The sequence below is a fragment of the Podarcis erhardii genome (genome assembly GCF_964252035.2).
Source record: "Podarcis erhardii genome assembly, chromosome: 6".
In the NCBI taxonomy this organism is placed as follows: Eukaryota; Metazoa; Chordata; class Lepidosauria; order Squamata; family Lacertidae; genus Podarcis; species Podarcis erhardii.
Window position 1 is genome coordinate 32,270,576 of NC_138510.1, and position 26,797 is coordinate 32,297,372.

The 26,797-nt window shown below is 40.7% G+C and overlaps 2 protein-coding genes across 4 annotated transcripts in view; one reads left to right on the forward strand and one right to left on the reverse strand.

The window, feature by feature from the left end:
* Window positions 1-11: 11 nt before the first annotated feature.
* EIF6 (eukaryotic translation initiation factor 6) lies at window positions 12-10,634 on the forward strand. Of its 2 annotated transcripts, none has more exons than XM_081864816.1 (7): window positions 12-250; window positions 2,382-2,467; window positions 3,848-4,023; window positions 4,917-5,093; window positions 6,630-6,811; window positions 8,277-9,781; window positions 9,821-10,634. In XM_081864816.1, exons 1-6 carry the CDS (start codon window positions 144-146, stop codon window positions 8,284-8,286), a joined length of 738 nt encoding a protein of 245 aa, XP_081720942.1. In that variant the 5' UTR covers window positions 12-143; the 3' UTR covers window positions 8,287-9,781; window positions 9,821-10,634. The 2 variants fall into 2 exon arrangements, with proteins under 2 accessions (XP_081720942.1, XP_081720943.1); XM_081864817.1 differs by having other exon boundaries at window positions 8,277-9,778.
* A 299-nt stretch (window positions 10,635-10,933) lies between these two features.
* Window positions 10,934-26,797, reverse strand: part of MMP24 (matrix metallopeptidase 24) — a 34,243-nt gene continuing 18,379 nt past the window's right edge. For both annotated transcript variants that reach the window (XM_081864762.1, XM_081864763.1), the window contains exons 4-9: window positions 24,201-24,505; window positions 19,351-19,512; window positions 16,515-16,729; window positions 15,453-15,591; window positions 15,036-15,302; window positions 10,934-14,535 (exon numbers count right to left, since the gene is read on the reverse strand). In XM_081864762.1, the coding sequence (XP_081720888.1) occupies window positions 14,198-14,535; window positions 15,036-15,302; window positions 15,453-15,591; window positions 16,515-16,729; window positions 19,351-19,512; window positions 24,201-24,505 (1,426 nt within the window). In that variant the 3' untranslated portion in view covers window positions 10,934-14,197. The remainder of the gene's footprint in view (window positions 14,536-15,035; window positions 15,303-15,452; window positions 15,592-16,514; window positions 16,730-19,350; window positions 19,513-24,200; window positions 24,506-26,797) is intronic.

Here is a 26,797-nt window from a genome sequence, read left to right on the forward strand (position 1 = left end):
AGCGGAAGTGACGTCGCGGCGCGTTGCGTTTCCGGGCGACGGGGCTTGCGGCCTGTCCGCGTGTCTAAGGCAACGGACGGAGGGCGACGTTGGGCGGTTTCCCCCTTTCTCTCTGCTTTCTGCTCGGGGGCTCCTTGACAGCAATGGCGGTGCGGGCCAGCTTCGAGAATAACAACGAGATCGGCTGTTTCGCCAAGCTCACGAACGCCTACTGCCTGGTGGCCATCGGGGGCTCAGAGGGCTTCTACAGGTAACCCCCCCAAAAAAAGGCCTTCCCCTCAGCCTGGCCGCACCTCGAGTCTCTCCAGGCTATTTCTGTCACCCTTTTCTCCTGCCCTTCGAACTCCGGACTCGGACCCTGAAACCAGGAGCCAGGCCTGGTCCGTGAAAAGGAAGCTGCCGCTCGGAAGCCGGGCTTCTTTCCCTCCCCCCCCCCCAAATATTGCTAAAACTATGAGGGAATCCATTAAGGCCCTGGGCAAGTTATGGGTGGCAGGTTTTGAACTGTTCTTAATCCCCAATGCAGCTTCCGCACTGGTGACTGTGGGACCACATCACACCAGTCCTAAAAGATCTATTATTGGCTCTCCCGGCCTGTTTCCAAGCACCACTCAAAGTACTGGTGATGACCATTAAAGCCCTAAATGGCCAGCGCCCTGTATATCCGAAGGACACTGAGGGCCTTCTGGCTGTTTCCTCATTGCGAGGAGGCCTTCTCAGTAGTCACACATCCCCCAGTGGCACATCCTCCCCTCAGATGAGATAATTTATTAAGGTCAAAGACCAGCTCGCATAACACAATAAAAACAGTGTTCATAAAGATAAAATATACAATTAGATCGGATTGCAGCAGTAGCTCATGAGTTAAAATTGAGATATATACATAACCTGTAAAACTGAGATTTGGGCTACCATAAAAATTGACCCTGAGGCACCCCAAAGGGCGACTTAAGCTTTTCCCTAGTAAGCTATTTTATTCTAGATTTGTGCCTACAAATCTGGGAGCAGAATCTGGCTACCAGCCAGGTCGTCTTGTGGTCTTTGCCTAAGAGGAGAGACTTAACTTTAAACTTGTCTGAAAGATTGGCGAGCCTCTTCAGCAAAGGATCAGTGGTGTCTCTATGAATCTCAGCGTAAAAAGGACATCTAAAAAATATATGGTCGGGGCTTCCTATTTCCCCTAATGAGCAGGCGCGAAGTCTCTGTGCGTATGGGACTCTTCTATAGGAGCCTTCCAGAACCGGTGAGGGCAAGGCCAAGCTTCTAGCAAGAGTGAAAGCCCTTCTTGTTTTTCTGGATGCGAGGAAATACGAGATATGTAGCTGGAGCGGCTACTTATCTCCCATTTTCTATGATTTTATAATCGGGGACCCTTGTACAGTCCTGTTGTCTCTCTATGTCCATGATTATTTGCCTAACCACGGATCTAGCTTGGCCCAGACCCATAGTTATGAGGGTTTGGGGAGCAAGGCCCAGTTTCTGAAGAGTGTTTACGACTGCTGTCTGCCAGCCAGACTGAAACTGGTCACTCAGAATCAATGGGGCTATTCCTCGGGGGAGCAGTTTCAGAGTTAGCCACTTATCTATTGATGTTAGACTGATATGAGCTTCATCATCCCTATTTTTAGTCTGACCCATGGATTTGAAATGCATCTAGGAACTTGTAGAAGGGCTCTGAGGAGTTTGGATTGCACTCTTTCAAGGGGAATGAATGAGGAGGGAGGCGGGCCCAGAAAGGATCTGTAAAGGAGCTGTAGCAACGTTTTGGCTTTATGTAATTTTCTCCCGTCAGATGTTAAAGTGATAAACAGCTGTATGACTTTTCATAGACATCTGAAGGCAGCCCTTGTTTGGGGAAGCTTTTAATGTTTGATGCGTCATCGACCCCTGTGTTTTGTTGGAAGCTGCCCATAGTGGCTGCGGCAACCCAGTCAGATGGGTGGGGTATAAGAAATAAATTGTTGTTGTTATATACCTGCAATTTAGTATCTTCTCTTCTTTTTTTGAGCCTTGGAGAATGGCAAGAGATGGAATGGAATTCAGAGTCCATCTCCAGCATTGAAAAAGAGTCACTGACCCATTATTATTGTTGGTTGGTTTCTCCGTTTTCATCAAAGGCTGTTTGCCTCTTCAGTTGATAAATTGTTCTTCCAGTTTAGCAACAAGCTCATGTCATGCCATGTTGGTTTATGCCACAATAAAGCCATATGCCAGGATAAATCTGTTACTGGTTAAGATGCTGCGAGAGCTATTTGTATTTGCTGCAAGAGGCTCATGTGACTGACTATCCTTGTGAAAGTTTCTCCTTTATTTGATTCCTTAACAATGTAGTCATGTTGAATTTGGTACCGTTTTACAATTTTCATTCTGCTGTGCTTTAGTGTTTTTGAAGGGGAGCTTTCGGATACCATCCCTGTAGTTCATGCTTCAATTGCCGGATGTCGAATCATTGGCAGAATGTGTGTGGGTAAGTTGCATTCTCCAATTGGGTTGTCTTAATCCTTCTTAAAATATAAATGCTGTAGCTCAGTGATACAGCATCTGCTTCCCAGATTCGATCTCCACCATCTTCAGGTAGGGCAGGGAATGTCCCCTGCCTGAAACTCTGGAAAGCCGCCACTGGTTAATGTAGACAACACTGAGCTGGATGGAAAAAGGAAGAGAAAAATAATTTTCAGACAATATTAATATTAACAGTAAACAGCAATGTGAACTGATGGTTATTATTACTGTTAAAGTGCTCTTACATAATGTTATCTAAGAGCTGGGAAGCAGATAGCTAATATCACTGTCCTCTTGCGACTTAAGTCACCACTGTTTCCAGGAATATCTAGCAGCTGCAGAATGTCCAATTCCCAAGAGGAGGTACTCCAGGTCCAGGAATAAAAATTAAAGGTGGAGACTATTTTCACTGCTTTCTATTTAAAAAAAATGTTTTTTGTACCTTAGAAACCTGTTATCTAGCAGAAAGACGATATATTTTTTAAAAAATAATATAAACTTGTTTAAGTTATGTAAATTAAGAATTTAGTTCTTCGGATCTTGAAATATGGGTTCCCTCAACAAAATTTAAAATTCGGCTTTGTAATTCGGAATTTATGTGATTTGATTTGATTTGATTTGATTTGATTTGATTGGCCGGTTAATAAAAATTATTTTTTAAAAAAGAATTTAGTTCTCCTGGCACTAGTTTGTTAGCTAGATATATTGCATTTATTATATAAAATTTTACATATCTGAATGAGTATTCGGTGACCCTATACTGGGGCGGGAGTATATGGCTTAGTTTACTTGCATTCGCTGTCTGTAGTTATTTGCTTTGTGAATGTATTTCTGTACTCCATTAAAAGCAAGAAAGGTGTCATAGGAAGTTGGGTTAGATCCATTTCTGTGATTCTGTGGCAGAGTTCACACAGTTAATAGTTTACTGTGAACATGCAGGTGGCCCCACTTTTCTTCTCCCCTAGTGCAAATGGGACCTTCAAACCATGATCCCAGGATTTGTTTTCTGGGTAGTGGCTGTTTGTGTTTCTTCAAACAAACCATGATCTTAAGTCAGTTTGTTCTTGTCTTCCCAATTGTTTGAGCAAAAGAAACTACACATCCCAGTCCCTACGTAAGCCAGGGATCATGGTTTGTTTCTGCTACCACTAGGGGAGGAGTGAAGCCATCTGTGTGTTCATGGTAAACAGTTAAGTATTGTTTACTATGACCTGTGAACTCAACCAGTGATTTTTTTCATTCATTGCTTTATGGCATCCAGGTTTGGGGGAGAAAGAAAATGAAAGACCTGTTACTTCTGAATCTTGAATTGTGTCTCTTTTCTCCCCCATCCCTTTTCTTTTAGGAAACCGGCATGGCTTGTTAGTCCCAAACAATACCACGGACCAGGAGCTTCAGCACATCCGAAACAGTCTTCCAGACTCCGTACGAATTCAGCGAGTGGAAGAGCGCCTCTCTGCCTTGGGCAATGTCACTACGTGCAATGACTATGTAGCACTTGTCCATCCAGACATTGACAGAGTAAATGAGTTCATTTTGATCTGAATTTTTCAGAAATTGGCATGCTACCGCTACTTATGTTAAGTAGTGATAGTAGTTAAAGGAGCCTCCTTCTTCCACACAAGGTTCAGTAGCTGAGCTGCCTGCGAACTTTGACATCCTCTCTTCCAGGCTCTTGACACCATCAGCTGAATTTTACAACAACTGGAAGGCAGGATGCCAGAGACATAGTTACAGAGACAGTTGGCAGAATGGAAGAAAGGAGTTATCATTTAAACTATTATTTTTTATTTTATTAAATTTCTATACTGCCCTTCAACTGAGGATCACAGGATGATTTACAATATAAAAACACAAAAAAGTTGGTGGCAGCAGCATGCTAATTCTATTCTAGTTGTAGTAAATGCTTTTAATATGGCTTTCCTTCCAGCAGTAAGAACTATATGCTGTGTGCTATTGATCGCTACTGACTTGAGATTCTATGGTCAGAGGCAATGGAAACTGATCATGCTCAGTTGAAATCACCTAGCAACCTAGGAAGCTGTTTTATTTCATTGGTTCACAGAAGTCAGTACTGTCTGTACTGTCTGTCAGTGGCTGTCCATTGTTGAAGGCAAGAGTCTTCCTCAGCCCTGAATTGAATCTGAGACCTGGATGTCTCTGGTGGTGCACTGGCACAGAGCAACAACCCTTCCATGGCCAGTATCTAAACACAGGCTCTTCTAAACATGAGTGGTGGTTTTTGTTTATTAAACTGAGAGTTTAGTTCTCAAAAAGGCCTTTATATTAATATTGTGATCATGTATACATTTCTTAATGAGCTAAATTTATTTGGCATTTGCTTTTAATTAATTAGGAAAGGTTTAATGTGTTCACAGTGCTGGTTTTAAACATTTCATTTTATTTTTTTACAGGAGACAGAAGAGATTTTAGCAGACGTACTAAAAGTGGAAGTATTTAGGCAGACGGTAGCAGAACAAGTGTTGGTGGGAAGTTATTGTGCTTTCAGCAACCAGGGAGGACTTGTGCACCCCAAGACTTCCATTGAAGACCAGGATGAGCTCTCCTCATTGCTACAAGTCCCACTTGTGGTAACTACTCTTTTGCTGATTTATTTATTTATTTATTTATTTATTTATTTATTTATTTTTGAGTGCCCATTTTTCTTACACTGTGAAAAAGTTAACAGGCTGAGTTTGAGTTGTCTGCTGCCGCCCCCCCCCCCCACACACCTAGTGGTCTCAGAAGACTGAGATCAGAGACCATACCCTCTGTATTTATGACTGAGTTACCATAGCCACACCCTGGCCAATTCAAAACACGAAATCACTTTCTAACGCCAGTTCTAACCATTCCTAAATTAAGAGTATGGGTGGGGTTGGGAGAAGAATATGAAGAGCAATGAAGAATTTGAGTGAATGTTTACATTAACAAGAAATGCTTAATGACTTGAAAGACATCCAAGACTGAGTGTTTTAGAGTGTCTTGGGGAGAGGGGTTTGAAATGTGCTTTGGGAATAACATTGATTAAATACTACTAGCATCATACTAAGAAATAGTTTAATTTAGGAATGGTTAGAACTGGCGTTAGAAAGTGATTTCGTGTTTTGCCAGTCTTCTTTTGATTCAACTCTTCACTTACCCACATTGTCTGCCTTTTAGAATCCACACACTGTAAAAAGAATCCTATCAGTTACTATAGCTAACACTGAAAAGTGATGTGTACATTAACAGTTATGTTGATCACATATATTGATGATTATTTCTACATATTAATCAGCAGCCAGGGCAGCCTGTTTCTGAGCAAAAGTGGGTGTGAGGAAAATGAGGTTAACTCTATCCTCTCTGGTCCCTTCTTAGCAAGTTGCTTTCTCAGCCATGGGAGTCAGGGGATGGGGTTGTGATATGAAGTTTCCATATCTTACATGTACCAGTATATTTGTCCCCTAAGCTGGAAAAAAAAAAGCTGACATAGTGTGGTTTTAAGCTGTAAGGGGTTAAGCCACCCATTTTCTGCATAGGTGGAACTGGTTCCAGTCTTAAAGGATTGAAACAAGTGGAGAATAACATAGAGAAATCTATGTTATGTGTAGTTGGAGCCTACGTGGAGTGGGGTGTGGAAATGCAGAATCCCAAAACAGAAACACACCCTGTGTTTAAATTCCACACAGTAGATGAGCACTTGTGCTGTAAATTGTTTGCAAAGACCCAGTGGTTTCCCCAAGGCCACTCAATGAGAATTGTGGGCTGGAGAATTGGGGCCTGGCTTTTCTGACATTTCTGAATGCTGGGCTATATTTTTGAAATAATGATAAAACATAAAGAGCTAACTTACATATGCCTTCCTGGTTCTGGAGGGCTTGGCTTCTATTGCCTTTTCAAATATTTTACTTAAAATATTTCTATCCTGCCTTTCCACTAAAAAGTATTCAAGGCTACTGGTTCCAAACTAAATTATCAGTTACATATACTTTACTTCTGGCTCATAATACATCCAACCCTGGGTGGTGGGAGGTATTAACTCTGATGTTAGTGCATTGGGTATTCCTGTTATAGATGAGGGGAAGGAAAAAAAATCTCTCTTAGCCAGAGGTATTGTCATGAATGTCTCTCTCTTTTTTTACCAGGCTGGAACTGTTAACCGTGGCAGTGAGGTGATTGCAGCTGGAATGGTTGTGAATGACTGGTGTGCCTTCTGTGGCCTGGACACAACCAGCACAGAGTTATCTGTTATTGAGAGTGTCTTTAAACTCAATGAATCACAGCCAAGTACCATTGCTACTACTATGAGAGATTCTTTGATTGACAGGTAGGTTTGACACTTGTTTTCTCGCAAATCCAGTAAATGCCTCAAGGTCGGTGACTGCCTGGATTCTCATTTTGCTTATTATAACTTTCCTGTGATTAATCACAATTGGTGGTGATGATAGTTCATTTTCTTCAGTTGTCTCAGTACTTTCACCTGCTTGTCACGGTCTGTGAAACTGATCTGCTAGAAGTTCTAGTACCACTTTCATCATTTGCAAAGGGAACACTTTTTCTATATATCCCACTCACCATTTTCACTCCACTTACATGAGGGTTACATTTTGGGGGCTCATGCACATAAGTGAAATTGCATAAAGTGGGGAGCAAACCACTTTAATGGGGGGGAGCACAGGGAGGAGCGAGAGAGAGAGACTCATCCTGGAAATCGTTTGGGGCCACTGCCTAAGGGGAGCTAGTACACGTGGTGGTGGATGGCCACAGAGGACGAGGGCTGAGAAGGACGCCCAGCAGAACTGTTGCCAGGATGGGTGTGTAGAGGTGGGGAGAAGGCACCTCCTGCCCCATGATGCTGGCCAGTGAAAGGCCACCTTCCCTCACTCAAGGCAGCAGCCCAGAGCAACTTCCAGGCAGCAGCCCAGAGTGAGGCAAGGCCTATTTATTTTGTGACGACCCGCGTAAACATTGATTTTGTGTTGCAAAAAGATTGTGAGGCATGCAAGTGGGATGCGTGTAAGTGTGTATCCAGGCAAAGTGCCTGTAATTAATATTTGCAGTGACTTGATCCACGACTCGATTCAACAATAATAAACTTTGTCAGTTTTTTTTTAAAAAAACAACTTGCAGCTTCTCGTGCATCTGCTACAGTGGTGCCTCGCAAGACAAAATTAATCCGTTCCGTGAGGCTCTTCGTATTTCGGTTTTTTCGTCTTGCGAAGCAAGCCCATTGACAGCTTAGCGGATTAGCGCTATTAGCGGTTTAGCGGCTTTTAGCGGATCAGCTGATAAGCGGCTTAGGAAAAGGGGGGGGAACCCGCAGGAACTTGCAAGACATTTCGTCTTGCAAAGCAAGCCCATAGGGAAATTTGTTTAGCGAAGCGCCTCCAAAATGGAAAACCCTTTCGTCTAGCGGGTTTTCCGTCTTGCGAGGCGTTTGTCTTGCGGGGCACCACTGTACCTGTGTGAGCACATTGTGCTTTGCTACTGGCTTACAGAATCGCCAAAAGGGGCAGTGAATAAAGTGGGAGGTCACTGTACTCTTTGCCTTTATGTGGCATGTCTAATCTCTTGACCATTGTGAGAATTCAGTACTGACATGGCTGTATAGCTGATATTTCTACATGCATCCAGTTAGTGACCTTCACAATGCAGTCCAATTAGTGTGACAGGTTTTGAATTCTCTGTTGCACCTTGCCTGGTTTTTTAGATTACGGAGATGAAAATAAGACAGCCGTGCTGGAGCCCCAAAAGTATTTTTGGCTAACCTTCATTTCTGTTTCCTTTTTTAGCTTGACATGATCTGCTGCTTCCTGACCACCACAGAAGCACTGAAGGCCAGATTATGATCTTGATTGCTCACTGAAGTAAATGCTCTGTTTATTACTCTGCAGACCTAGACCAGGAAGGGTATACAACAATCAGCATTTCTAAACTACAATGTTACACACCTGTGTCCCTTTTTGTTACTTCTGCTAATATGGCCTGCTTTCATTAATTCATAATTTTCAAATTGCGAGTGTATGTTTTAGAAAAATGTTTAAAGATGTCATTACATGTAATAATGGTTTTTAAAAAATGGTTTTCTCCTTCTGCATTCACCGGCATGTGCCTGAACCAGCTATCATTTCTCGATCAGACACAGCTGGGATTTCTACTGGATCATTTTTACATAGCCTGCAGCCTAGATTAATGTAGCTGTCTTATGTAAATTTGGTAGTCAGACACTGCCTGTTAAAAGGACTGAAATAAGCCATGGAGCTTTTTGCCATATTCCTATAATTCTGTAAAGCCAACATGTGCTAGCAGTTCTCTGAAACGGCACTGGCCTTTATCTGTGGAGGAAGACCAGGTGAAAGACCAATCCATCCATCTGCTGAAGTTATGAAGAGCATTTACTTTAGAGGAAATAGCCTGGGTGGAAATAATTTATTTTGACCTCTTCGTTGAATGCACACTTCCTTAACAATTCAGTCATAAGAAACTACTTTGCAACCTGTATCTTAAGCCTCTTATGAGGCTCTGCTTTGTTGCGCAGCGATAGAAGCAATCCTTGGAAGTAGGTGATGGTGTCACTTGGTTGAAGCTTAATGCCAAAGGCAGTTAAAACTAATAAACCTTAAAGCTAGAAACCGTTGTTCTGGACATTGATACTGGAATTCAATATAAGGGATAAGGGCTGCATCAAACTTAAGAGTTTTGAAAGAACACATGTTTTGTTAAACAATCTGGCTTTTACTTGAAAGCTTTCCATAGCTACTTTATGATTTCATAGCTTTTTTTCCCCTGCTACAGTTTACTGGCCAAAGTACCTGTTTCAATTGTGCCATCTGTCTTTTCTCATTGTTCCTGGCTATCACAAAATCACTCTTGTCTTCCTCTGTAAGGTGATTCAGCACGCTCTACTCCATGTTTTACTACATCTAGCTCAAACACATCCCAGTAATGAAGCATGGTGCAAGTTAAAAGCAGCTGAAGGTGTATTACACTGGAGTGGGGAATCTTTGATCCTCCAGACAGTTCTAAAATACAGCTCCCATCATCTCTGATTATTGGCTAGGCTGGCAGGAGTTGGGAGTTCAGTAACATCTAGAGGGCCACGGGTTTCTTGCTCCTGTATTACACATTTAATCCTCCAGTCTTACACTATTTGCTTACATTTATTTCCCAAATATATTACTTTCCCCACCTCCCACAATAGTGGGGTTTTGCAGTTCTTAACGTGTTGATGATGTTAAGGGAATCTAGTGCGACAATAAATTGTTCAGCTCACAACATATTTTCTTTATGAACTGTAGTGGTCCAAGGCAGTAATAAATAAATAAAAGGTAACAAGTTCTTAGCATAGGCTATTGAAAGCTCCTTTATAGCTATAGTACTTCCTTACTGACGTTACGCAAAATGCCCTGCTGCAACAGCTTTCAAGCATGTTTATATATATATAAAACTTGCACTCACCATACGTGCTTGCATTGGAACATCTTGTAAATATCTAGCATCCATATGACTATGCCTTGAAGTGCAGCCACATTGAATAATAATTGCTAAACCACTGTATCCCAGATGTGAGTGCAGTGGCATTTGATTTAGCTATCTGACCCACAGATGACAACTAAGAGATTGAGTGTGCACAGAGGACTAGACATTTTCTTCTGCCATGTGGCTGTTTTTCTGAGAGTAGCCAGACTGCTCTGTGAAGCAAATGTAACCTTCTGCAGCAGCCTTTAAATGTTAGCAAAAGTGATGGGTAGAATGTTTAAGAAAAGGGGAACAAATAACTTGCGCAGTAACCAGTTGGAAAGAGACTACTTGGTTTTTTAAAAAATCTATTATGAATATGGAAGAAATGGAAAATACATTTAACACCTTAAGTGTGGAATCTAGAAACAAGCTCCCATCAACAGATTAGAAAAGCAAAATATTTCTTCCTGAAAATAGCAAAAAACAAAAACTCTGAAATCCAGGAGAACCAGAAATGTAACACCTTAGGAGCTGGCAGATTTATTGGAATATTAATAAACTGGCCAGTCTCAAATTTTTAGAGAGTTTGGAAACAACAGATGCTGTTCAAGTGTCCTGACAAGCATTCATTTAAAAATGTATGACAAGATGACAAACTCCTTTAATGAATGTGCTGGTGTTTGATTTCATGAGCACTTTGTGTGGTATGGCAAAATGACAAACTCCTTTAATAAATGTGTCGATTTGCATTGTAACAAGTAGATTTAGATACATAACAGTGTAGATAAGGAATTAATAAATAATGTGATTTTATCAAATTTAGATCTGACTCAAATAATAATAAGATGGGACATTATAATAGATTGAGTAAGATAAAAATTTTAGGTACTAGGGTAAGATCAAGTATCAGCAAGGAGGTGTTTTCAAAGCAGAGCTGCAAGACAAGGATGAAATCCTATTGAGTCCGTATGATGGCAGCATCTTTTAAATAAGTGGATAGTCTGACAGAATTAGATATGGGGCAAAACTGTAAATCTAGTTAATACCATATGTGATCTTGATGATGTGTTACATAGGGACCACTCAGCTATTAGCAGGAGGCTTCTAAGATGTTGAAAGCAGATAAAGCTTTAGGGGCAATTTTAATTATTTTTAAAGCAAAAATGGATCACCATAAGACAGTTATGCAACTTCTAGATTATATCAAGTATTTGCTCTGGAAATTTTATGCTTCTCAGGTGAGTAATTTCAGAACAGTAGCAGTGTTTGGAATTAGATTAAGGTGGGTAGCTGTGTTGGTCTGACACAGTTGAAATAAATTAAAAAATTGTCCAGTAGCACCCTGGAGACCAACTAAGTTTGTTCTGGGTATAAGCTTTCATTGCATGCACACTTCAGATGGTATCTGAAGAAGTGTGCATGCACACAAAATCTTATACCCAGAACAAACTTAGTTGGTTTCTAAGGTGCTACTGGACAAGTGTTTGGAATTGTGCTGAAAAAAAGCTTGATAGTGTGAAAGTTATTCCTGGGTGCACAACAAAACCATATTAAGAGTTCCATAGAATAGCCGAGTCCCAAGCTTGCAACTTGTATGAATATTTTACTCTGCCCAACTCTTTGAAGCCTTTGCAGTGCTACAATTAAATTCACATATAAATCAGTATTTGGGGGTGGCAAAATGCATATGAGCAAGTCCTGTCAACCTGCATTTCACTGTTTGTAGCACTTTCACATCTGTTCAGGTTCATTGTATTAATAGTGATTGCATGCAAACCACACACAATTTACTGAGGTTTATGTTGGTTCACAGAAGCAACTCCTTGCATGCACTGCTAAAAGTCAACATAGCCTATCTAAAAACCATGCTTGCCATCCTCCCCTGAGTTGATACTTAATCAATAGCTGCAAAAAAGGCAAAATGCTGTAGCACCTTACAGACTGCCTTTTTGTGGCATGAGCTTTCAAGGCAACATCAAATGTATTAAGTGTATCGGCTTTTAAGTATGACATGGCTTTGCTTTTCTAAACTTTCACCTGAAAGTGAAGGTAATATAAGGGAAGTATCTTCTAGTTACTGTTACATGCTGAAACTGGGACAATCCAGTGTCTCACCCATAATACCAATTTGATGGATTTGGGATAGTTGTGGAGGAGGGAAAGGAATGGAAACCCCACCTTGAATAGTTGATGATTTTTGCCCCAATTTGAGGGGGTGGAAAGCCTAGAGTGGATGTGCAGACTACAGTCAGTGGACATGGGATAAGCACCTCTCCTCACAAGTGGACCCTGCATCTCCATTATTTTTGCATAAAAAAGGTTGGGATCAGGCCACTAGCAGAACAGACACAGTTGGCAGAATGGATTGTCCCATCTCAAAATCAGGTCCAGAGGATTGGGGAACCCTTCATAGCAGATTTTGGGGAAATTTAGGAAAGGAAGGTCTCTGTGATGGGTGTCGTCCTGAAGAGTTTTGGCAACATGAACTTGTGATAATGAAAATAAAAATTAAAACCCCAAAAGGTTTTTCTCTTATTACATTCCTATACCGTAATTTCCAATAGGTCTCTAGCATAACAGCAAGTAGAGAATCTCCTGAAAAGGTAAAAAAGATTGATGTATTGCCAACAGGAATGACAAAAATATACTGCATCAAAATAAACCACCTTGGTTTGTCTAGCCTATGAATAAACCAGAAATACTTAGTTTTTATACCTACCTGGAAAGCAGAGTTGGATAGTTTCTACCAGGACATCAAGAGCACAACTAGTGAATGCCATCCGCTGTAGTAGCCTAAAAGATACGTGCAGCTTTCTCTCTTGTTTTAAAGATACATGTGGCACACCAAGATCATTTAAGCACCGATACTATAAAATATTGCAATTTACTTTATACATTTTGGAGAATTTGTCAGATTAAAATTTTTAAATTGCAACCTTTAGGATAACCTCCCACTCATGATTAAGTGTCTCTTGAATAAACAAATCAGATTTTAAAAACATGAATTTCCTTCTAAATGCCACTCCTTTCCTGCACTACTGCAACTACAATTCTCATCATAATATTGTTAAAGAATATCAAGCATCCTAATGTACATGCCACTTGGCCTCCATTTATAAAAGAAAAAGGATCAAGGGGACTTGTATTTGCAGAGTACCATATACAGTATCAAAGGTGGTATGTTTCCGAGTGCCAATCACTGGGGAACCTGCATGTCCTTGTGGCTTGCATCTGGTTGGCCACTGTAAGAACAATGTTGGGCTGGATGGACCTTTGGCCTTATTCAGCAGGAACCTTCTTACATTCTTAAATATCACAGAATTTGCCTTTAATCTTATAATGGTAACAATTTATTGTTGCCAACTTAAAATAGTGGTAATATGACATTTAAATATTTAGTACATGACAGGTTCTTAAAAACAAAGAGTTTTAAGGGCTGCATTCATGTTAGTGTTCAAACCCAATTGCTTAGTCTTGCAGACTGGTTGTATTCACAAATTTCGGTTCCTAGTTGCTGTTGTGATTTGATCTGGCTTTAGAGCTGTTTGAAGTCGTGGTCTACACAGAATTATCTCCTAAGAGCTCTTTATGTGTGTCTGCCATTGCAGAGTGGAAACATCAGCTAATTACCATGAATGTACAAAACATCTGACCAGCAGGTATTGGAAAAAAACGGTATCCAGGTAATTGCCTGGTTCCTGTAATAAATTAAAATATTTCAGAATGACTCAGCCTCAGAATGTCTTCTTCACAAGGTCCTGAAGTGTTCCTTTTGTGTCCCACAGTATTATCTCTCTTTTGGATGAGACAAGTGTAGAAAAAAACAATTTGTTGAGAGGTGTTTGGCTACACTGGCAAATGCTGGGTTTGAAAGAGGGCACTGAAGAAGATTGCTTGGGTGAGTTGAAAAAAGGTTGAAGCAAACTCCTCTTGAGGTCTCTGACACTCACTGAGTGGGTTGGTGAAAAATGTCACACCAAGACATAAACGGCACTGAGGCAGTCAGTCAGTCAGAAGGAAAGCGGCTCCACCGTGCAAGGCCACCTGGGTTTAATTGAATTTTGTTCCTGTTCTTTCAGTCCCAGAATTCTCTCTGACTCATCTAAGTCTCTTGAAGAGTTATGTATGTTTGTTTGGCAGGCTATCCTTCAATCTCCCCCTTTTTCAAAATGTCTGCAGCCTGTTGCCACCATCCTCAATAGTCGTCTAAGTCTTCTTCCATCTTGTCAGCCCCAACGAGCTGGTGAGCCTGTCATACCCACTCTTGTACGGGTCGTCTGTAATAGGTCACACTTTGCTGGACCTCTTTGTTCTTGAACTGGAAGATTGTGTATACCAGGACAAGGATACACAGCGATAAAATGCAGGGGATCACGACTGCAATTGCATTGACAGTGCTAGGCACATCGTTTATAGTCACCATAATATCCACATCTTCGTGAGAGAGCCGCCGGTCTTTGCTCCTTTCAACCTCCTTTTGGTTGCAGCCCATCCAGTCTTTGAGGATTGACCTGGGGTATCCCGGCTCCACAGTCAGCCTCTGGTTATCAAACTTCCAGTATTCCTTACCTTTATAAAAGTAGGTATAAACTGGAAAAGAAAACAGATATTATTCCATTCTGTGCCATTCACATATTCTGGAGGTATGCAGCGAAGAGAAAATATTCTGTATATGGCAGGAGTGGTTATGTTGGAAATACAGATGGTTTGTATGATATTTATTGGATAACAGCAGGGAGGGAAATCTATCTTACCTTATGCAAAGAAAATAACTTTTGCTTCTGTACTTGCATTCATGGGGATAAGAAAAACTGATATATATTTTTATTATTATTAAAATCAGAGAAAAACTCAGATGAAAACCAATCAATCACCCAGTTTAGGAAGAATATCATGTGCTATGAAAGAAATATCTGCCTCAAGTTTACTTTGAGGTGGGTGGATACGTGTTATAAGGGCAAGAAAATGTCCATGACTATATGTGTCTGTAATCTTGTAAATGTTCAGGCTTTAATGCAATCTGAATGCAAAGTTCAACACATGGAGGATTATTAAACACTACTAAGCTGCTAAATAAGCTTAATACTTACAGCCTTCTTTACTAACAAAAGCTCCTTGCGGGGCTTGTGGGATTCCTTTCCACACAGTGATGGGTTTGGGGTAGCCGGGATCTGTTGCTCTCTTGTCTTCGTTATACCTCCAATATCGGTCTCCTTTGAAGAAATAGGTTTTGCCTACAGGCTCCCACCTTAAAGCTGTGTCGATCCCTTCCCGGGGAAGACAGCTGCCCAATTCCACTAGGTTGTGGGGGTACCCTGGCTCTGCAGTCACCTCCTTGAAAACCCAGTATTTATCTCCTAGGCAAGAAAGCAGCAGAGGAGGGTAGGTAAGACAGCTATAATCAGAAACAGTCAATGAGACTTTGCCTTCCTCTGGAGCAGGTTTGAGGGACAACAGGAAGGGGAAGTTCACTCACGCAGCATTGGATATAACCTCAAAATGTTTACCTTTAAAGAAAACAAATTTCCCATCAGATCTTTCATAGGCAGCATCAATTTTTGCAGGGAGCCCTTTCCAGAACTGTTCGATCTGCATGGGGTAGCCTTCTTGCACTCGGTTGTTACGGAGACGCCAAAACCAGCGGTCCTAAAAGAAAAAGAAGAAGGAAAAAGAAGAGTCTTGTTAAATGCCTACATCAGATTCCAACATGAAGTGATGAAGTTCATTTTATAATATCACAGCACCCACAGATTTACTAACGTCAGACATCCCTTTAACTTTCAGATCACTCAGTGTTCCTCTCAGGCAGAATTAGACTCCTCCTCTGCTTTGTTATCTTATATTTGGCACCAGTCATAAAAAAACCAGTCTTACTAAGCAATAACTGACACCTCAAAAAAATGCCAGAGTGCCACTAACTGCCACCTCCAAAAGCTGTAATTTCCTGCCCTGCTCAGAACTTCTCTCACTATTCCTGCGACCAAATCATTACCCCAGACAAAATAATAGTGTACTTTATTATGTTCGATACGTTTAAACATGATAAACATATGTTTAAAGTCTCAAAATAAAATTCAGTAGCAGCACCAGAGTGAATCACAGAGGGATGTGTTCATCTTTTACTCTGAGCAGACCAATGGGTCTACTCTGAGTAAAAGATAATTGAATACAATCCAAAGAGTCTCACACACGTCTGATATACACACACTGTTCATTAAGAAGGTAGAATTCTGGAATACTAGAGAAGATTCCTTGATCAGGACAAATGCTGAAAACAGGAACTACATCTGCAGAGCTCATTTGGAAGCAAGTGAAAAATTGATATATATTTTTGTCCTAGATTTAAGAAGTTTCACTTAATTTAAGTGTTACTGAAGGAAACACATTCTTTCAGCTATCACAACAAACATTCTACTTTATTATCATTTCTTCAAACCAAGACATCTACCAATAAAAAAACTGCAGAGATTAAAATACCAAGAAATTTTGGTGGCATTTAATTAATAATACATGCATTTGTAATATATAAAGATTAATGAAAACAGCTTTGACAGGATGATTTTCACTACCTTAAAAACAAACATTTCTCCTCTGAAGAGAGCCACAGTATTGAAGTTCCCATCACAAATGTTTGGTTTACTGCCTGGGGTAGAAGGCCTGTCTCCTAGAGGAGGTCTGGGAGGTCTCGAATGTCTGTCATGCTTTCTTTCTGAAGTAGAATGGATTCTACGAACAGGAAGAGTTGGTAAAGGTCTAGTGGGTTCTAGTGGCTCAGCAGGTGGGCCTAAATAATAAAAAAAGAGGGAAGAGAGAAAACTGATTAGCAGCTTGAATATTGTACCCATCATTTGAAAGACCATCACAAAGCTTGAACACTCCTCATTTTTTTCTCAAAATCTTTCCTTCCACCACAGACATATTCACCATCCTCAACTTGCTGTCAAAATTATTGGCTGTAGATCACAGAATCATAGAATTGTAGAGTTGGAAGGGATCACGAGGGTCATCTAGTCCAACCCCGGCAATGCAGGAATCTTTTTCCAATGTGGGGCTTGAAGCCAAGACCCTGAAATTAAGAGTCTCCTGCTCTCTCATCCCAATCATGCTCCTACTTTTGTGTAACATCATCTAGCAACAGCACCTGACCTTTGCATTGGAATTGGCCTGTCCATTTGCCTGGGACCTCATAGTTAATTATTATTAGATCTCTTTCCTACCCTGGACCTCATGGTGAAGGATAGGTAGGAAATCTAATAAATGATAAGACTCTAACTTGTCCCCAAAGCCACTCTATTTTACTCCTTTGCATCCCAGTACCTCAAAAACTTAATCCAAGAGTCTAACCTAAAGGTTCCCCCCAAGTAATCTAGGTTTTTAAAGTTCCGCTTGTCTAGGTTGCTGTTTCCAAAATTTGCTGTTGTATCTGCTGTATAGAATATCAGGATCTAAAATCCCAATGAGAGCTAACTGCTCTCACTGCATAGCAATAAGGCCCTCAGAAGCAACCCTCTGCAAAAGCATACATCAAATTCACATAGTTTATACATATACTTTCTATTCCTTCGCCACAAACCTTGTAAAGGAATGTCCTATAGCTGGAGTCAGGAGAGCTGTATAAGGTGGAAGTGGCTATTTTCAGGTGGTGAACAGTAGGAGCCAGCTCCAGATTCTGCAAATTGAAGCTGTCTCAGGCTGGAGCCAAAGAAAAAAGTGTTGGGCCCTTTGCAAAAGGAGTAGTGTATCTGGTTGGATACAGGTGACCATTTAACCACACAACTGCACTGGGTGTATCATAAGTCTCTCCCCACTCTGCACCCCGGCAACTTGGCAGCATGATAAAGAGGGCTGATTCACACATGGTAAATTCTTACCAATTTATTTTCCTGCATTCTAGTATCCTCATTAGGCCACTGAAGTATCTCATACATGCGTCCGCCTCTGACGATTGCTCAGACATTGACTGCATTGGCAATCTAGCTAGCCCCTGGTACTCTTGAGCTAACTGAGACTAGGCATTAAGGTCATATGTTGGTGGTTCAACTGCACTAACTCCTACGTCAAAGTGCCAGTTTGGGTTTTTAAAGCTCTTCACAACTTGGGGCTAGGGTACCTGAAGGACTGCCTGTCTCCACATGTTGGCTGTAATCTATTATTCGTTTTCCTTATTCTTCAACATCCAAAAGACAGCAGAACTGGCTGCCAGGGGGAAAACCTTCTCGGTGGTGACATCCTGACAGTGGAACACTCTTCATCTTGACTGAGTTCTCATTTTTATGCTGCTTCTCATGTCATAATCACTGAGGTATTAGAAACCCTCACAAGTTAGTTTTTTTGTTTTTTTGTTTGTTTTTTGGAACACTGTTACATGGTACCAGCACCACAATATCCCATTGGAAGGGTGTGGCCTTGCTGCAAGTAGGATAACACTGAAAGGGAGAGCTCTTTTCATGGCTCGTGTGTGTGTGTTTGTGTGTGTTTTGCTGCTCTTCTCTTCATTGTTAATTTAAGGGGGTGGTTGTCAGTAAAGATGTGTGTTCCAGTACTGGAAAGGGGGAGTCCATAGAACTACATGGAAACAGAAAAAGGAGGCAAAGAATCAAACAGTGGCAGAGTGTTGCTGTGGGAGAAAGGGCAGCATCGCTGGAATTGGCACTATGTAAATGATTTCATTTTAAAATCTGGCTAAGAATTCCTTTCCGTATTGATATTGCAGTCTGAAATACTTCTTAAAATGCTGACAGTTTGGGGGAAGGGGGGGAGTAAAAGAGGAAGATTGAACACTGAAATATTTATCAGACTTGAGCAACTATTCTACTGGTTGGTTATACTCACAACAGTTGCGCAGGATGGAAATGGAATATTACCAGTCAGCAGCATATTACAGTAGGGGGGGAATGCAATTTCCCCATGCAATTACAAGGGAAAGTCACTTCATATGCATCCTGCTCACCTGCTCTGTGACCTGTTCATTGCTCACAGTGAACATCTGGAAAGGCCTCAAGGTTCCCTGATGACAGTATTCTAAGAGTGCCCTGTTTATCAGTTACCAAGATGCAAGACATGGGAAGAGGCAGTTTTCGGTGACTGCCTTTCAGCTTTGGAAGTCAACTTTGTTTTTACTGCAGTGTGTCAAACCCAGACCTTGATCATTTTCCTGAAGAGGTTTATTTACATGAACAATTGATTGGTAATGAAAAATAAGTGGGAGTTATTTTAAGGGCGCTTTCCCTTGCTATAAGCTTTATTTAAAAAACAAAAACATGGGCACAGTCACCACATGCTCACACATCCCAGATAAATATATACATCTGTATATTTCAGTAACTTAAGTTGCCTGAGCTTATGGGAGGCGATGAGGAATTGGCATCCTGCCAATGGCAATTAATAAACCAGGTTCCATCTTACCATAGATCTTCTGGATTCCTTGAAGGTCATCCTGTGGTAACTTAAAGTTGTGCGTTTCCATATATTGATAAAAAGGAGCCATGATGGCGCTGGGGTCATTGGAGTGCTCAAGGCCTAGGGCATGGCCCAGTTCATGCACCGCAACGAGAAAGAGGTCATTTCCTACAGAGACAAGATGTTACAAGCATCAGTGTCAACATCCATAGGCTGTTAACAACATTAACAAACAAGCTTAACAAAATTCTAAAGAAGAAGATAAAGCAGTTTATCCAACAACTATAGAGGCTCAGCAGGAATACTTTTAAAAATAAGTCTTGCAATGCACCTGGTCTAATTAGATGAACATCAGATGCAGTAGCTGGTGCATTGCAATTGGTAAGAGTATGACCAGGAAGTCCCTGGTTCATATTTATGGTACAACAGACACATTCATCTTTTAAGGCACCAACAGATTCTTTGTTGTCCGCTAAATATAATGTGATAGGAGTTTGCAAAAGACTGTTGACAATGTGTAATTAAACCAGCAAAAGAGACAATGACTGAATCACTCTGCAAAATTGAGAGAATATATTTTGAGAAGTCAGAGAGAGAGAGAGAGAGAGAGAGAGAGAGAGAGAGAGAGAATATAAAACCTCAGTCTAAAGACATGTGCCCCAGATTCAATTAACTGTTTGTGAAGAAGTCCCTGATCAGCATCTTAAAAGTAAAATATGTAGCACTGGGCTTTTGGAGTTTAGGGAAAGTAATGACTAGAAACTAATGAGAGTCAGAACAGCATCAAAATAAGGGAGGCAAAAATGCATCCTAGACATGCCCTTTCTTGCATCAAATGGCTTTGTTGCTCAATGACATCTCATGAAGCAAAGGACTGAGGCAAAGGGTATTAAAAGTTTTGTGGCTATGGATTTTGGAATTCTGTTTTTCAGTACAAAATTGTGCCTTTAAAAAATCAATTTGGAGTCTAGGGATCAGAGCAAATAAAATCAAATAAACAGTTACAAACAGTACAACAGTTTCATTTAGGAAATCGGGAGGACTGATTCTTATCAACATGAAAATGGATGTCCTCAAAGAGTGAGGGGTGGTTAGCGGTCAAAACAGGAGTAATCTGATAAATAAAGACAAGGTTATTAAACAAGTAGGCCATAAATTAATCACATGTGTGGTTGAGAGTAATGACAACAAAACCATGATTATTTAAAGTAAAATGTGGCTGATCCTAATCTGTCTATAACTGCCCTACTTTGTTATTAAACTGAGAATTAAGCTTTGCCAGCATGGCAACAATATTATTAATGAGACACACTTCATTTATTTCAGTTCTGTAAGTTGAAAATAAGTGAAAGGCAGTCCTAACCGTGTAGCAGCACATTGAAAAGTAAGAGAAATGAAACAAACATGTGACCGGGGTCTAAACAAGTAGGGATGACACAAGGGAGATAGTTTTAATACGATGGCAAAGATTAAATGAGCCCCTTTAATAGGATAGCAAAGCAGATAATATAGCAAAGTAGATAAAAGAAAGTGGATAGAATGTTGAAATGGTTTCATCCACTTAAGTCAATTTTTTTTCTGTTGTAATAGCTGCCTGATTTTCAGAAAGGCAACAGAGGAGAGTTCTAAGAGCAGATCTTAAAACAACCTGAGAAATCAAAATTGTTTAGGAACTGCAAAAAAACTGATGTGTCCTCTGAAAGGTGCGGTAAGGTCTGAAGAAAAGCTCCTAATTTAGTATAGCGTCAAGACATAGGCATTTATTTTGTCACTAGTGACTGTCTTTTTTAGTTCTTGCAGTATAATGTTTGAATAAAGTACAGTTGCTATCTGAATTTAGGGTATGACAGCAAAATGTGGAACAGCCTTATCTAAATCATGTGGTGTGGTACCCAATGAAATCATACTAAGAATAGACTCCCTAACATCAATGGACTTCTCCAAGTATAGTTTGGGGGTGCTGACATTACTGGCTCAGACTGCAGTGAGTGTCCCCCCCCCATACCACTATTGTGCATTTCACGGCTCTCCCCCTTCCCCAATGCCACCCCAACTGTTCACATTAGCACAGCTTCATGGCTTCATTTGTTTCAGATTTGTATGCCAAGATGTTTCACAGCTTGGCTAGAGATGAATTAGGAATGACTTAAGGATTCCAGACGGAGAGAGGCTGATTTGAGAAAAAACACACCAGACAGTAATATTTCATGGCAAAGCACAGGATACGAATGCATTTTGGATAATGCCATGTGAACATGGAATTACAGCCTAGCACCAGAAACATAGTGAGTGCTGAGTAAATGGTTCACACAGCCTTAGTTAAGATACCACCCCCAATCAACAGTCCTTGGGGCATTATGGGTGAAGCAAAGCCATCTTGAGTTACAGGAAGGCTGCGGAGGCCCAGGATTTCTCTGTACCCAATTGTTCATGAGAAGCTAATAATCCATTAAATGACTGGTTTGTGTAATAGAACAATTTTGTTGCAGAGCACCTGGAGCCCCTAATTACACACTGGGCTTTTCATGCTTTTCACCACCTTTCAAAAGTACTAAGTGATCCAGAATTCATCTCAGGTCACCAGCAGTCAGGTTAATCAAATAAATCTCTATACCTGCCACACCAACAACAGCCTGCATATATATATTTATATAAAATCAATGCAAATGTCAATGCCCAGGATTCAGCCTGCTGTGGATCTAGGTCCAGGACCATCAAAATCTGCATTATACCGCGTGAGACCATTGTTCCATCTAGTTTGGCTTCACTGACTGCTCTCCAATATTTCCAGCAGGAGTCTGTACCAGCAGAACCTGGAGCTGTTTTACCACTGAGCTACAGCCCTTCCCTGTATGTTTGGCTGTATAGCTGATGGAAGCGGTGGGGGCTAAAGAAGTATGATTTGGTAATCAGTATAATTTTCAAAGCAAGGGAGAAAGGGACTTCACTGCCAGTTTTGAAAGGATATTATTTGAGGAAACTGAGGACAAGGGTTCACCTGCCTGGGATACAGATTTTGAAAGTCTACTTTATCATGGGTGGGGGGTGCCACCTCTGTCTCAACCAGGATGGCATATAGGAGTTAACCAATGCACTTAAGAACTCTGAATTTGTAGTTTATTTTGCTGTGCAGTTGTTCCATATTTATTCTGCCTTCTCTCTAATCTTTAAAAATACATTTTCATTTTCAATAATTAAACATGAGGAGCTCCCTGCTTACTGGGAGAGGCACCAAAGTAAGATGCTTAGGATTGGGGCATACAAAATATTTTTTAAATGATAATGGCTCAATGTGGTGGTAAAATAGGATATGGTTTCATTAACTCGAGGTAGCTGAGAAATGGCAACTTCACAATGATCTGATACGAAGTGTGAGTAGTACATAAACAACAAATGCTTAATATCCATATTACAGCATTCACAAGGAGCCCTGAAAGCAGTTTTGGGCAGTAACTATACCACTGCCTTTCCACTTATATCAGGCTTCCTACATGAAGCAACTGAAATGTATAGCAAGTCCCCATACTAGCACTGCAACTCCATAGGACACTAAGACTCCCACAGTGGCTTCTTAAGCAATTGTATATATAATGAGAGTCCTGTGGCGTCCCAACCATGCAGAAGCCAATTTTAGGAGCAACCACAGCCCCACATTCATGGAGGAGATACTATGTTTATGTTATATTTATGTAATTTCTACAGTGGAGTAAGGCAACCTCATCACACAACATGAAACCAGAAAAATACAGTGGTGGGGAACAATAATACAAAATCAGAAGAATCGGTACAAATATATATAGAGAGAGAGACTTCTGAGAACCATTGTTTTAACAAAATCCCTGAAACAATCAAGTAGTGTATCTATTTTCTCCAAGTACCCTCATCACAGCTGAGCACTCTACATCCAGTTATTTCCCCCCAGCCTCTGGGTAACAGCCTCAGAGGGTGGGTGGCTTCATACTGTGGTATTACCTACTTGAAGAATATACTGGGATTTAAAATATTTGTATTTCCCACATAATCACCATAATTAGAGGAGAACATTTCACAGTGAAGCCTTGTTAAAAAATAATAATTGTATTTATAGCACGGACTTTACTGGAAAAGCATCACTGCACAGCATCGTCTCTGCAAAAGATGCTATCATCAGACCTTGGGCTACAGAATCACTCACTTAAAATTTATTTGAACCCAGATTGGACAACAGTCTTTTCTACCATCAATGGGCCTTTTTGCCCCAACTAATGGGTTGTTTTATCCCAAGAGTCTTCTGAACATTGATGCACAAGAATGATGTTTGAACAGATTGCACATCCCTAAAGTCCAACTAGCATAGACACAGATCCCCAAATCCAGGAATTAATTCTTCTATTTGGACTGTTGTATGTAGGGTGTTAGAAATGTACATCCTGTTCAAATGTCAATTACACAGATCTGAGTGCAGTTTGGATCTCAAATGCATCTGAAACATTTGATATAATATCTACTTAGTACTTACAATAATTAATCTTTTTGTGTAAACTTAATTTCACCAATTTTCTCTCTTTTCCCTTTTCCCTTTTCCCTTTTCCCTGAGAATTGTTCTAGTTTCTCAGGCAGCTAGATCAGAGTGCCATTTAAATTTCATCTGTCGGTTCATATTGCTTTGGATTTATAAGCAAAACTGGCATTATTTTTTGGAGGGCAAACTCATGTTCTTGGGCGGAGCACGGATTTTTGTCCACCTCAGTATCACCAAACTTTGGACCACATTCTTACAGGAAGTCCTGTGATGACACCTCTTCCTTTCTGCAAGCCAACTGCCTCATGAAATATCATATCAAAAATACTGTTATAAAAACCCCACGTCATCTTACCATCATGGTTAGAATTTCCCAGTGTCCATGGTTCATCTGAATCAAAATGAGTATCGCCTCCTATCCCTGGTCCAGGAAAATAGGCATGGGCTAGGAATCCACCCTCCCCATCAAAAGGAGAGCTGTCACCATGGAAACCAGAAGCAAAAAATATCATAATATCTGCCTCTTTTCTGTCACTTTTAATTTCATGGTAAGGAACTTCTTCAAAGGTGAGCGGAGTCACCCTCTGCCAAACATCAAATGCTTGCCGGATGGCTTTCCTTGTGTCAAGCTCTCCAACCTTGGGGGTGTAGTTGTGAACACTGTGAAGAAGATGAGAAGGGGTTTATTTAGGAGGATTCATTCTGAGAATTTCATATTCTCTGATGTTAACAAACATGTTTCAGGACTCAGATCGACACAACCGTAATACTACATTTTGAGCACTTTGATATCTTTTGAGAGTCCTTTCAGGTACGGTACACATTATGAGGTTTACAAATATTTCCTACATAATAATAACTAGAGAGTTAACAAAATTCAGAAAACATAATGACTTAAAAGTATTGCATTCCAACAGCTAATCCACAACAACAAGGCCACCACTGATAAGAGCCATTTACTGTCCTCTCAATATGAATACTCAAGGCTTGGTCAGATGACAGGTTCCTGAGCTCTCAACTGGACAGGTTCCTGAACTCGCAACTGAACACAGTAATATACCTTTATTTCCTAATCACAGTTCTGCACTGAATCTGGAATGCAAATTATGAAGGCTGTGCTCAACCCTTTCGGCTACCAGACTGGCAAAGCATTTCTGAATACTGGAGACTGGACGGGTTGATTCAGTGTAACCTCTCCTCGCAATGTTGTCTCAGCCCAGAAACAGGAACCTATTTGGCTATAGTTTAGAGGCCCCAATACATCATCTCTCTATTCAAAACCCTACACAGCAGCAAACCTGGCAGTGGGATAAACTCCACAAGCTGCTATACAGAAAGCCAATCAGCTTGTCAGTGTGGTCACTTGGTGGAATTAATCCCAGATAATCCCCATATGTAATACAGAACTGTCTCTATAGTGTAACTGCTTAGCATCCCATCCTACCGGAATGCTCAACTTTGTCCACAACGACTGCAGAATCTATTACTAGTACCATTTGCTTCTTATATGGGTAAAAGTGACTGACTCAGGAATCAGTTACAGATAGGTAGCCGTGTTGGTCTGCCATGGTCAAAACAAAATAAAAAAATTCCTTCCAGTAGCACCTTAAAGACCAACTGAGTTAGTTTTAGGTATGAGCTTTCGTGTGCATGCACACTTCTTCAGATACACTGAAACAGAAGTCACCGGACCTTTCTATATAGTGAGAAGGTGGGGAGGGGTATTACTCAGAAGGGTGGTGGGAATGGGTGATTGGCAGATAGCTGTGATGAGCCTGTTGACGACTCTTAACGACTGCAATAGGTCTAACAGGAAAAAGCAAGGGGTGAGAAGGTGAAAAATGGCTTTGTCATGTATAATGAGATAAGAATCCAATGTCTTTATTCAAACCAGGTCAGGAATGTTAGCAGACTATAGTCTAAAAAGCATGTTGCCATTGATAATGTGCGGGGTGGAAAAGGCATATGAAATGTTACACCATTGTACAAAATCAATGGATTGCCTTCATCTAGAATACTGTGATTAGCACAGATGATTTAACCACAGGATATCACAGAATTAGAGTAATGACAGTAAAGGATGAGAATGTTGATAGATTCTAACACGAGAAGAGTAAGAGAGAGAAGAATCAGGGTTTAGGAAAACCAGAAAGGCAAAAATTAATAAATGTTGATAAAAAACAATGTTAGGTGACAGGAAAGGGAGACTGGGAAATCACCTCACATGCAAAGTAAGGTACAGTGAATTACAAGAAAGAAAGGATAGATGACATCTTTACAGGAACGAGTTTTCTGACATTCAGATGACATAGGCATGAGGTCAGAGGTTTTCACTCCTTTTTTTTTTTGTTTGTTTAATCATAGTTTTGCAATACAGCTTAACCTTAAAGCATGGTTTGTTCAATAAGCCAACTTTATAACCCTTCAGGGTGGAAACTCCTATTTTATCAATATGGCCAACATTCTTTGGACCTGAATGAAAAGGATTGGGTCTGTAATGGCCCTTAAATTGCAATTAATTGTAACTAAAAATAGTTACAATTGATCAATTTGACTCTATAATATTTTATTTTAGACTACCTATTAAAATATTCTGGCCTGGATTAAACTAAGCAGTTGCACTAGGAGCAGTCAGCACAAGAAGTGCTGCTAGTGCATTGAGTCTTCCCTCCCCCCTCCGTACCCCCCATTTGGCTCTGTGGAGGACAGGAGAACCACCAGAACAACATGCAGGGGGAAGAGGCCAGAGAGTGTTCCACCTGGCAAGCTGAAATGTTTGTGCTGATGGAAGGATTGCTGTAGAACCATGTTGACTTCCAGCCTTTGTTAGCTCCATGCATTCATGGACAACAGGCATAATCTCTGGAACACACTCTGCTCACTAAAGGCAGAGCCAACAACAGACATGGTCACACCTCCATATCTTTGAATCCTCAGCAATACTTAATGTTC

Bases quoted from the DNA above. Each gene is read 5' to 3' on its own strand.
- EIF6 (XM_081864816.1), top strand. From the start codon at position 144: ATGGCGGTGCGGGCCAGCTTCGAGAATAACAACGAGATCGGCTGTTTC. The intron at 251-2,381 runs GTAACCCCCCCA...GCTGTGCTTTAG, and splicing joins GGCTCAGAGGGCTTCTACAG to TGTTTTTGAAGGGGAGCTTT. The intron at 4,024-4,916 runs GTAAATGAGTTC...ATTTTTTTACAG, and splicing joins TCCATCCAGACATTGACAGA to GAGACAGAAGAGATTTTAGC.